The 12,135-nt window shown below is 32.6% G+C and overlaps 2 protein-coding genes across 2 annotated transcripts; both read right to left on the bottom strand.

The window, feature by feature from the left end:
* Positions 1 to 30: 30 nt before the first annotated feature.
* On the bottom strand, positions 31 to 2,734 carry LOC126724533 (uncharacterized). The gene is made up of 3 exons (XM_050429033.1): positions 2,650 to 2,734; positions 1,268 to 1,366; positions 31 to 307 (listed from the first exon to the last, which is right to left on the bottom strand). Exons 1-3 carry the CDS (start codon positions 2,695 to 2,697, stop codon positions 152 to 154), a joined length of 303 nt encoding a protein of 100 aa, XP_050284990.1. The 5' UTR covers positions 2,698 to 2,734; the 3' UTR covers positions 31 to 151.
* A 1,435-nt stretch (positions 2,735 to 4,169) lies between these two features.
* Positions 4,170 to 10,574, bottom strand: LOC126723478 (probable choline kinase 2). The gene is made up of 8 exons (XM_050426909.1): positions 10,395 to 10,574; positions 8,959 to 9,389; positions 8,018 to 8,139; positions 7,680 to 7,875; positions 5,939 to 6,056; positions 5,784 to 5,831; positions 5,228 to 5,328; positions 4,170 to 4,505 (listed from the first exon to the last, which is right to left on the bottom strand). Exons 2-8 carry the CDS (start codon positions 9,304 to 9,306, stop codon positions 4,365 to 4,367), a joined length of 1,074 nt encoding a protein of 357 aa, XP_050282866.1. The 5' UTR covers positions 9,307 to 9,389; positions 10,395 to 10,574; the 3' UTR covers positions 4,170 to 4,364.
* Positions 10,575 to 12,135: the final 1,561 nt, after the last annotated feature.

Here is a 12,135-nt window from a genome sequence, read left to right as displayed (position 1 = left end):
ATATATGCCAATGCAGCATAAAAAATTCAAGAGAAAACACATCATTTTGCAGGTCAAAGTTAGGAGATAAGCCTAAACTTGCAAATTCATTCAGAAATATAATAATGTTTGCAGAACCCAGAATTTTAGAATTACTTTTTGGCCAATATGGTTAAAAACTTACATTTCCAGGAGATGGAGAAAAACTAATTTCTGAACTGTTTTCCCCAGATAAGAATAAATGACAGTTGTTATATCTACCTTCTTCCCTTGCTAAAAGATTTGCATCTTTACTTACACCAATGTTTCCTTGAAAAGAACTCAAACCCTATCCATTCCAACAAACAAGATACATTAGAAAACATTTTATTAAACTAAACCATTCATGCACATCAAGCATAGAATAATCTGTGCAACAATCCAGTGAATGGAAATAACAAGTGTTAATTAAGTTTATTTGAATCATCACCTTTATGGCTTTATCAAATTACATACCATCAGAAGTCAAGAAAAATTCACTACAACAAACTAAAAATCAGAGACTAATAATTTACAAAATGTAGACCAGAAATAAGTAGTTTGGTTCCAATTCCAGATGCTTATGGAGTCTAAGAAAAATCAGCTTCTGACTTAAACATGATGATTAAAATAGTTCTCTTGTCCCACTACTCCTTCCACCTCATTGATTGCATCCTAATAACCTAAAGGTGGAAAAACAGACTTAGAGCTCAGTGACCACAACACTAGAATGACAGGAATAAAATTAGGTTAACAAAAAAGGAAGTCCTAATTGACAAAAAATCCCCATTACAAGATGATCGCAAGCGATTTTGGATCATTAGTTTATCATATTGCACAGTGACAAACCCAAATAATAGATATTGTGTTACTGACCTATCTACTTATAGAAGCAGTATCTTTTATCCCATTCTTCCTTGTGTAAGTATTGAACGCTAAAATATTGGATGAAAACAATCATCAGAATAAAAAGAAACTTTGACAGTGCAGAAAAAAAGCTGGCACCACTCTTTTAAGTTATTTACAATAACATCATTGTTTCAATTTCATTCAGTAGGACATAAGAAAGATGGTGAGGACATGAGAGAAGTAAGTTGGATCCACAATGCACAGTATTGAAGTTCATCAAGGGACTCCCTGTAGGAGGTGGGAGAAGGTTATGAACATAATAGAATTTGAAGTTATTGGAGAATAAGCCATATTGTGTATCAATATCAACACATGCCAAACGGTAAACAACATAGAAATAAACAATAAAAAACCTTCCAACCTTAATTGCTAGCTCAGAAGGCATTTGAGTTTCCTTTATGTGCTCATCGAATGGTTCTGCTTGATGTTGCTGAAGCCAACCAGGAAGCCAAACTAAATCCTGTAATTAGTACATGTTCAAACAACACCATTGGTTGCAGTTATAGCTTGTAACAAAAAATTTATAAGCAATCACTTAGAAAACAGAACGTCCCACATTTCTTTTTCTTTACCAGATTTCATTGGATGCAAATTTGCGGAGCATGTACAATGACATAGGAGTTAGGAGATGTACAGAAAACACAACCATGATGCCAAAAGGGAAGTACAAGAAGGGAGCTTAGTCTCAAGGTAGCAACAAACCCCAATTTTATACCAATATTTCTTTTTTTCTTTTTACAAAATACCAAGATTCCACTTTGGCATTATACAATTATTAGATTAAAGCGACGAAAACATAAAGTTCAGTTGTTCTGGAAGCAACTTTCATTATTAACCTTAATATTTGATTTCCCCCTTAGAAATAAAATTTTCATTAAATATCTCAAACAGGTTGTTCATTGGTTCTGGAAGCACAACACAACGTAAGCGAGATTTACCAAGGTTTATTGCAATTGAAAAAGTTAATTGCCTAAATCCAAGTACTTTCTAAATGGATTTCCTTTATCAAAATTGTAAAATGAAATAGTTATTGTAAAGCGGAAAACTCACACATATAAATTGTCAACAAATAGCCCATGGTTAAAGGAAAGGAAAAAAAAAAACCCAGGTAGCAAAACCTCAAAACCAGGAAAATTTCTTAAAGAAAAGATAAGACACCACAAACTCACTCATCACATGCATAACCAAATGCCTATGAAAATTGAATTCAATACTTCTTCCTGGACAAAACCAAGAAACAGCAAACAAACAAAAAGAAATGAATGGTGAATACCCCCCTCCCCTTTCAATTAGACCCAATAAGTGAACCATTCATAATCCAGAATTTTACTTAAAATTAAGCTTGACCCAGTTCAGTTTGGTTGCTAAGAAAAACGAAAAAAAAATAATAATAATAACAACAATAAATCTTAGATAAGCATTTGCTAACTGAGTCAAGTGGAACTTTCAATTAGACCTAACAGCTGAACCATTCAAAATCCATAATTTTACTTAAAATTAAGCTTGACCCGGTTCAATTTGGTTGCTGAAAAAACCAAAAAACAAAAAAAGAATGAATTTTTACATGAGCCACTGCTGCTAACCATGGATCAAGTCAAGTGGGTTTCCACCTTTTCCACTAATACACAAAACTGAGAAATCCATTTCACTTTACTTTTTTACTATTTTCTCGGTAACCAAACAAGTATCAATTAGCATTATAACAAAAAGAGGATAAGGAGAAAAAGAAATCAGTTGGCGTACCTCGGAGAACTGAGGAGGACGAAGCCCTAAGCTGCACCCCATTGACATTGAAATTTCGAAAGAAAAAAAAAGGAATGTGAATGTGAATGTGAATGTGGGAGCGCCAAACACAGCCTATTTACTTAGTCTAGGATTTTCGCGCCAAACGAAAAGTAATAGTTTTTTTTTTTTTTTTTAATTAATAATAGTTAATAAGAAATAAAATAAAATTAAAAAAAAAAAAAACTTTTTTTTAAAGTAATAGATAAACATTTGATGTTAATAGAATTTTGTAATTTTTTTAATCATTTCATAGGATTTTGTAACTTTAAAAGGCTGTGTTTAAAAAAAAAAATCATTTTTTTATATATACCATAGAATTTTAAAATATGATACAATATAAAATATTCATTTTATGATAATTATTCTTTAGTACGAGGCCAAGTGACCAACACATTAATAAATCGTATTATTATTATAGGCACAATTGGATAATAGTAAATTTCATAGTTGAATTAATTAGAACCTATGAAATTTTTTTATTTATATTGGATTGAATTGGCTAAAATATGTGATACACTATCCATCTTTCATGTATGTCAAGATAAGTGGTTCTGGTGCCACAATTTTGTGCACAACTCGCCCACGTGGCGAGTTGTGGTTGGTGGAAGGGTGATATAAAATTCAATTTATTTTCAAAATCTTTTTTGTTTATTTACTATTTCTCAAACTTCTTTTTTAATTCATTTCAATTCACGCCTTCAATTAGTTATAATTAACATAATTCAAACAAAATTCAAAACCTCTATGTTACATTACATGAACCAAGATTACAACTTGGTTTTTATAAAAATAATAATAAAATACAAGAAATGTTAACAGATGTTCTAAGGACATTTGTTAGTGAGCCATTTTAGAAAAATTATCATGAAAAAAAAAAACAATTAATATTTTGACAGTTTTTTATTTCTCATTAAGGAGATCTGTTAATAGGACCCTAATTGTGGTCAATACATCAGTCCAATATCTATATATATATATATAATGTCTCCAATTTGACCTATTATTCTACAAAACACCCTAAAAATTTCATGAACCGATAATGTAATAGATGAAACTTAAGATATCAAAAATTACGGACATCTTCAAGTCCATTGAACCTACCATCCAAGTGTCCTTGAAAGGGCAACAATTCAACCAGTTGTGGCCTATGAACCAACCAACCATGAGTCCGGATTGATGTGTAGTCCAGGATTTGACACCTGACGTATAATTTTCAATAATTGCAAGTATTTTTTATTTTTTATTTTTTTTGTATGGAATGGAAATAATTGCAAGTAACTAACCTATTAATTCTTTGATTGTATTCAATTGTGATGTCCCTAGTTCGGACTGGGATTAGTGCTTTGTTGTCATACATAGATATTTGCACAAAAGCATTGCTCCATGCTCGTTTTCGTCCTTCATAAGACCGACATGATTTCACACAACAAAAAAACAACTCTTCTAAATCAAATATTAATTTTGTAACAAAATCAAAATCCTTATCAACCATATTCTTTATAAGTAACAAATTTCATTACAAAGCGCAATAAGCAAAGCCCCTTATCAACCATTAATTAATTAACATCTTACATTTTGATCCTTGGGACATGATGAATATCTAACAAAATATTGCATCTGTATATACACAATACACTAATAAAGAGGAAGCATATCAAGGACTAGATGGCACACTAGATGGCACCGTTACCATCAGCCACACTATCAGAGGAAGCTCTAACAGAGCCTAATAGTTCAGGCTTCCTTAACCAGTATTGTTGAAACCTTTGCCTTGCATATTCCATGTAGTCAAAGTCGATTTCATTCACATGTTCCTGAACAAGATATCAGAAGATAAAACTAATGAGCTTGCAGAAAATGAATGCATAAAAAAAATTTATTTCCTAGCAATTTCCCATAACATACCTACTAGGTACAAGGTAGGAGATCAGCTAGGTAGAAATTAAAACCAAGCATATAATAAAAAAAAAATAGCTTATATTGTAAACCTTTTAATGGTGAGGTCCCTATCAACTATATGAGGCTAGACTGCCAATAAAATAACGTTTTGAAAACTAGAAAAAGCTACTGTGGTAGGAGATCAACTTGGTTGAAACTAAAACCAGGAATAAAAGCTAAAACTAGACACAGAATAGCTTCTATTTAAGCCATTTAATGGCATGTCCCTGATGAGGCACCCGGAGGGTTATATGTATGAGGCTAGAAATGCCATTAATGTTTTGAAAAACTGGGGTTGGGTTGGGGGTGGGGGGGGGGGGGGGGGGTGGGAATAGAAATGTTTGACAAAGCGTTTAAAAGGATGTTTATAGAAGAAGAAGAAAAAAAGTTAAATTAAGTAATAATCTGTACAGATATCCAAGAGGTAAGTCAAACTCTTTTTTTTTTTTTGATAGATAAAAAAGAGAGGTAAGTCAAACTCTATATTCAGCAACCATAGTAAACTTCCTGGTAAAAATATTGGCTTGGTCATCCTGAGACATTCTTGTAGGATTTTAGTGTTCGAGTTCTAATCATGAAAGCTAAGATGAGAAGGTACCGATATTATTCCCCATAAGCCCCAAACCAGATGGCTTGCAAGAGTATACTTCTCAACATCTTGAAGTAACTGCTCGACTTCAATATCGCTAGGTTCATCACCTGCAATTAAAGATTCAGATCAGAGGATGATGAAAGCAAAATGCAAATTCTCGGGTGAAGTATAATTCTAGCCACTAACACAACTTGGTTACATGATTTAGATTGTTCAACAATTACATTATATTTATATTTAAGCTCTGTTTTATTTTTTTGGATGATTAGATAGTTGGGGAAGGAGGGATTTGAATCCTTGACGTCTCTATTGAAAATGCCAAGAGGTGTCAGTTAAGCTACTACAAGGCTCTTGACATATTTAAGCCAATGAAATATGAGAATTCAAAGGAAAATATACAGCGACAATATTGGGTTTTCCTATCGACGGAAATGAACACTAATTGCAGTTTTTAAATGTTATAATAGTGATCATTCATGTGAAATTCATAGTAAAAAAGAAAAAAGAGAGACACAGCAAAAATTACTTGTACAAATAAAATGAAGGATAAAAATTTTATTACCAGAAGAGCTCAAATATATACGAACAAATCTTTGACGATCCTCCAAACCTGGTGGAGGCAAAAAGAATTCCCTTTCGATCAGAGGAAATAAAAGCAAAGAAAGATGTTAAAAAAAAAACAAAAACAAAAACAAAAACCCTCAGCAAGCCACGCACCGGGATATTTACTGAAGTCCAGAATATGAGGAGTTTCCGTGTGATAGTCAGCAGCCATCTCACAAAAATGATTTGCCATGTCAAATGCAACAGCATTGTAACTTGCATACTCATAATCCTGGTAATGATGGTGGAATTACAATTAATGATAGCTGATTATATCATATAATATCTTTGCGCATTCATGGGGGAAGTAATTATGAGTGAAGGGTAAAATCAGATATTTCAATTCATATCAAACAAGATGTTCTCATAACATTCACATATAAAGATGACAGTCTGTTTTTTATTTTTTATTTTGGTATATAAGCAAATTACTGAGAAAACAACCCAAGTGTATACATGCAGAACTAGCAGCTGCTTGCAAATTTGTGGATTCCATCCATAAAAACCATGAAAGTTAGTGGATTCCATCCAGAAAAACCCACTACCAAGCATGACATGGTTTTATTATTCATGATCATATATTTAGTTAAGAATATCAAAGTATCCTCTTCAGATCCCATAACTTTCAAAAATTTTGGTTTTTGATCTTTTAGTTTGGGGGTATCATAGAATTGCAATTAACGAGAAAAGGGGGAGAGGGGATAAAATGAAGTAAAAGAAAGGAAAAAGGGGACAAAGGATGCAATAAGATTCAAGATTTTCAAACCAAACAAAACATGTGGCAAAACTTTCTCACTGTAATCCATACATTCCGAATTTTTGTGTCAAAGTTCAATATGATTCAGACTTATCCAAAAAAAAATAGTTCAATATGATTTAGTCTAGCAATATTTATTGTATAGGATTTCAGTCCGAGGATAAATCTTTCATGACAGCTGAACTAATAAACTTTCCAATTGAGTCAAGTTTCTGTGCAGTATAATAAAAAAGGAAATTACTAAAATGCTTAATTCTCAATTAAAGAAAAAAAGATCCGGTGATGCAGCAGAAGTTTCTGTCCAATATCAATTTTACCTGATACATGCATCTTCATCTGACCTGAGACTACGGAAAATCCATGACACCACTAGTAACCCCATCATTGACCTATAAGTCATTCAACCAGGCAGAGTCACAACTCCACTTGGATGCCATGCAAACTTAGTTGAATATACACACCATAGGAAAACAGAACCACTCTAAACTCATACATCATGCAGGTAACAGATAGCTAGACCTATGAATAGGAGGTTCATAAGGACAATTGCTACAATAAATTACAGACATAATTGCACTCTTTTTCATCAGCAGGGTTGGTTCAAAAATTGCATATAATGCATATAAGAAAATAATAACAATAACCATAAATTTTAACAACTGAAAATGATCTTTCCAAGCAGCTACTAATACTAACCTGACCACTTTCCCTAAACTGATTACCCCCCATTAACAGTTATTCTAAATTCACTTCCAGTTATATGTACTAACCTTGAAACCTATAAAAGTTTATGAGGTATCTCAAAGTAAAGTTGGAAAAGAAATGCAGAATTCAGAATTACAAGGTAAATGAAATCTCTCATTCTTTCTACCATGAACTAACAAATTTAGGGAACAAAAGTTAGGGTATGAAGAGATCGACACTTAAGGTATATCAAATCTCCTATGCGCTGCATTCCACTGAGTAGACCAAACAATTGTAAATTTTAATCTTGACAGTAGAGGTTTTATGAAAAATTCAAAACATGGTTTTGTCACCCAGAAAATCTGATTTTGCCAAAGAACCATAAATTTAGATAACCAGCAAAGAGGAACTTACAATGATGGTTATTGAATTTGTCACTTCGTCAATCATTATGTTACCATATTGCAAATCATTGTGGCAAAAACCTATACGTTGATGTGCCCCTGGAAGCTCCTTTTCCAATATTGAGATATCCTCTTCAATGGTATCTAAGCAAAAGGCTTTAGCTTCTTCGGGGAGAGCCAAACTCTTGGCTGCACCTAGCCAGTTTCTGAAGCATTGAAAAAAAAAAGTTATTGCATCTAAATTGTAGAACAAACAATGCGGGTGCAAAAATAACCTTGCTTTGGTTGAGATACATGCAACTGAAACTGATTGGAGAAAAGAAAATTCTGTATTGGGGGCAAACATACCGCAATCTATCCCACAGGCGAACGTTATTTGGGCCAGGCATATCAAGATCATTAAACTCCTTCATTTTAGATGCTATAAGAGCAGATATTTCTGGATCATGCAGATCAGATGCTGAGAGTGTCTGAAAATCACAAATAAAGCAGGCATATTATATTTATTTCAGGAAGGGAATATGAACACTTCAATTTGTAGAGAGAACAAAGCAACCCATTTCTTATTGACCAGAAACTCAGAAATTTCAATTAAAAAGAGGAAAATATTTAAGAAAAAAAAAAGAGTAAAGAAATTGCACTAGGGCTATAGCAGATTCTCTAAAAAAACCACATCATGATCCACCTTACCAACTGAATGTCATGTACTAAAAATATTACACCACTAGATGGTCAGAACAATACGGGCACATGCTTCTAAGTTGTATTTATGAGGGAAAAATGCACAATCTAACATAAATCCACAATAACGCTAACTTATACTACCCATTTGATGAAAAAAGAGACCATATGTGCAACACCATTTAGTTAAGAATAAAAAAGACCACTGCATATCCCAATGCATTTGAAGCACATACACTCTAAAATCCCCGGTGTCCTGCATGCATGTCCTCAATGTGTTAGGAGGACAAAATATAGTATTTTTATTTTAAAGAATTCCTTCAATTTAGATATGTTTTTAAACCATTTTGATAGTTGTTATTTATTTTCTAAAATTAAAAGAAACACAAAATATGCCTAAATATAAGTAAAACTACATACATACATATGCATATACACATATTAAATGATTGTCATATCCCCTCCATGTGGTATCCTAATCTTTCAAAAATTGTCCTATCTCCATGTCCTGTGTGTATTCATGTTTGTGTCCATGCTTCTAACTTCAAACTCAAACAAGATAGACTACAAGAAAGAAAGAAAGAAAAAAGAAACAAGCATCATAATACCCGTGCATGGATGAACTCTTCAATTCGCCCATTGGGGAACCGGCCTAGAAGACGAGGACCTTGCCCATGCTTTGACATAAACTCAAACGTCCGAATTTCATCGTCCCGGTCAAAGAACACTTCCACGCCCTCACCATATATCCTAGCTAGAACTTTTCTAGAGACCGTCTTTGTTGGCCACTTTATTTGGTAAACCTGATTGGTCATTGCACCCTTAAGCTGGATAACTTGCAATTCATTCACATCAAGCACATCCTCCCATTCGGCAGCCAGTGATTTTAGAATCTCCCTTGCTTCTCCTGGTAGACGATCCACTTTGATGTCCAAATTATTCTCTCCAGCCCCCATTTCAAATGACCACCAATTTCCCACACGATATTGCTCAAGGTAATTTGAGTAAATTAGACTTCCAAACACGAAAACAACCCGATCTGCAAACAATGAGAATATTAAATTCAAATGCCAAACAAAAAAAAAGTATACAACCATCTAAGTTTTTTTTCATTTAAATGTTAGTTACACCTGCACCCAATGTTTTTTGAACCCACGACCTCACCCTAAAGACTACTTTTATAATAGGTGGAGGTGCCATTTGAGCTAGAACCTACTAGCATACAACCAACCAACTACCTTAAGACCGGAAAAATCCCCGCACAATGTAAAGACATAGTTTACAACTAAAGCCAACTACTTCTACAGCTCTATGATCGTATGCAATTTTTTTTCTCAACATCATATTTTCGAAAAACAAGAAATCAAAACAAAAATCAACATACAGAAAGTTGAAAATTCACGTGGCGAAAACCATCTGAAGGATGCCCAAGTCTATAAAAACCCCACTAAACCAATCTAAATCAACAAACTTGAGCTCTAGCCTAAAATTAAAATCATTAAAATAAAAAAAATAAAAAATAAAAAAAACCCAAAACTAAGATATACTTTTTGGATTTGAAAAACAGTTGCCAAAGTATAAATTGCTTGACATAAATTTAATAGCAAATGATGATCTGATCTAACACCTAATCAAATAAAGTTCAAATCTTTTTCATAAACCGAGTTCCTAAAATCCTATCCATCCATTTTGAAAGGTTATTCCTAACAAACCCCAGATCCTAATCTTAAAAACCCCATTTCGAAGATCTCAACAGTGCATGTTAACATTAACATTATTAAAAGCAATACCAATACAAATCCACCTTATATCAATTAATTCCATTCTCTTGTTTGGTTACTTTTAACAACATAAAAGAATATGTAAATTGCATAACTACCAAACCAACTAACCAACTAACTAACCACTAACCACTACATAAATAAATAAAGAAAAACAAAAAAGTTCGATCTTCAATCAATCAATCAATCACATAATAATATTAAATCAGTAATGAAAGAATTGGAGAGACAATGAAACGGCGACGCGTTATCGGGAAACGAACCTGAGAGGGAATCGGAGAGAGAGAGGGAACTGTAGGGTACCGGAGAGAAGAAGAAGGTGGGCGATGATATTGAATTGGAAAAAACAGAGTTTTTGAGAGAGAGAGAGAGAGAGAGTGTGTGTGTGTGAATAGCGAAAGCGGGAGCGTCGGTTTAAGAAGGGGAATGTGCGGTTTTTGTGGGGTCCAGGATTTTTTTGAGGATGGGCCTCGTAGTTACGATTCGATTCGATTTTTTTATTTTTATATATATTTTTTTTGATGAGTCAGGATTTTGGGCATAGACAGATATACACATTGAGAGATACGCGTTTGTGTTTTGTGTGTGTAGAGATGATAGTGATTGGACACGTTTCACGGAAATAGGGGGGGTGGGGGGAGACAGCTAGATTCCCCCCCTTGTGAATCTCAAATGAAAAGTAGTCTTTTTTTTAAGATAAAAAACACAAAGATCTCTAGTATGGCAAATATATACATCATTTTGAGTGGCAAAGAAAAGAGTAATGTTTAGGACATAGAAAATTGCACAATTTTGTGCCACACACTTACACCAATTATATTTATACTAATTATAACTCGTCATGTAATAAGTTATGGTACAAAATTATTCACTTTTCTGTGTCCTGAGCATTACTCTAAAGAAAAAATAGTAAATTTGTAGGAAAATAACTAGTTGTTAGTCACAATTTGTCACAAGTTGTCTGTGATATTAAAAAGACTTTTTTTTTTCTTCTCTTTTTTAGAGGAAAATTTTAAAGTTAGGAGAAATTATAATTTGCTCACTTGTAGTTCGTCTTAAAAACACTTTGTCCAACTGTGATTTAAAAATTGGTATTTTATCCACCTAAGATAAGCTCTATTTGTTTCCCGTTATGCACCTCTGTTAAAAATATGGTGTAAATTTATATTTTTGCTACTTTTTTATATATCTCTCCTCCCAAAACATTAAAAAAAAAAAAAATCTAAAAACTAGGTTTTATAACATGGTTGAAATGAAATCCCAATTGGAACTGAAAGAGAAGATCCACTCCCACATGGAGACTTTCAGATGATTGATTAAATCCCACCGTACTACAATACAAGCAATCTCCAATAATAAAGTTCTAATTTTTACAAAACCCAACTTTAGATCTTTTTTTTTTTTTTTTTTTTTTAAGTTTTTTAACTTTTTATGTTTTAAGAGGAGAGAAACATAAAAGAGTAGCAAAAATACAAATTTACCCTTTTTTTTTTTAACAAAGTTGGATAAATAGAGACAAACAGAACTTACGTCAAGTGTGTAAAGTGCTAATTTTAAACCACAAATAGATAAAGTGTTTTTCAGGTAAATCATGGGTGAGCCAAGTGTAATTTGCCCTTAAAGTTTCATTTGAGAGTTCATAAGAGAACAACTAGAATGTTCATAGAGAAATAAAAATGAATTAAATGAAATGTATTTAAGTTATATGTTTTAAAATAAAAGAATGAAAGGTAAGTTACTTTGTTTAGGAGTAATATAGAAGAAAAAATGGAATTATTTTATAATAATATTACTATTAAACCAAAAACAAAAAAATTATTACTGTTAAACCTGTATTTTAAAATAAATGACTAAATATATAGGGGTACTTTGAGAGTTTTAGTAATAAATTCATTAAATTTCATTTCATTTCCTACAATCCTTTCTAATTTTGGAGGAATGAAAATTTAAGATTTTAAGGAAATATAAAAAAATGAGTGTTCGCTCCTACATATTATTTTCCTT

The sequence above is a fragment of the Quercus robur genome, chromosome 4 (genome assembly GCF_932294415.1).
Source record: "Quercus robur chromosome 4, dhQueRobu3.1, whole genome shotgun sequence".
NCBI classification, from domain to species: Eukaryota; Viridiplantae; Streptophyta; class Magnoliopsida; order Fagales; family Fagaceae; genus Quercus; species Quercus robur.
The sequence above is the reverse complement of the archived record's forward strand: the minus strand, read 5'-3'. Positions and strand labels throughout refer to the sequence as shown.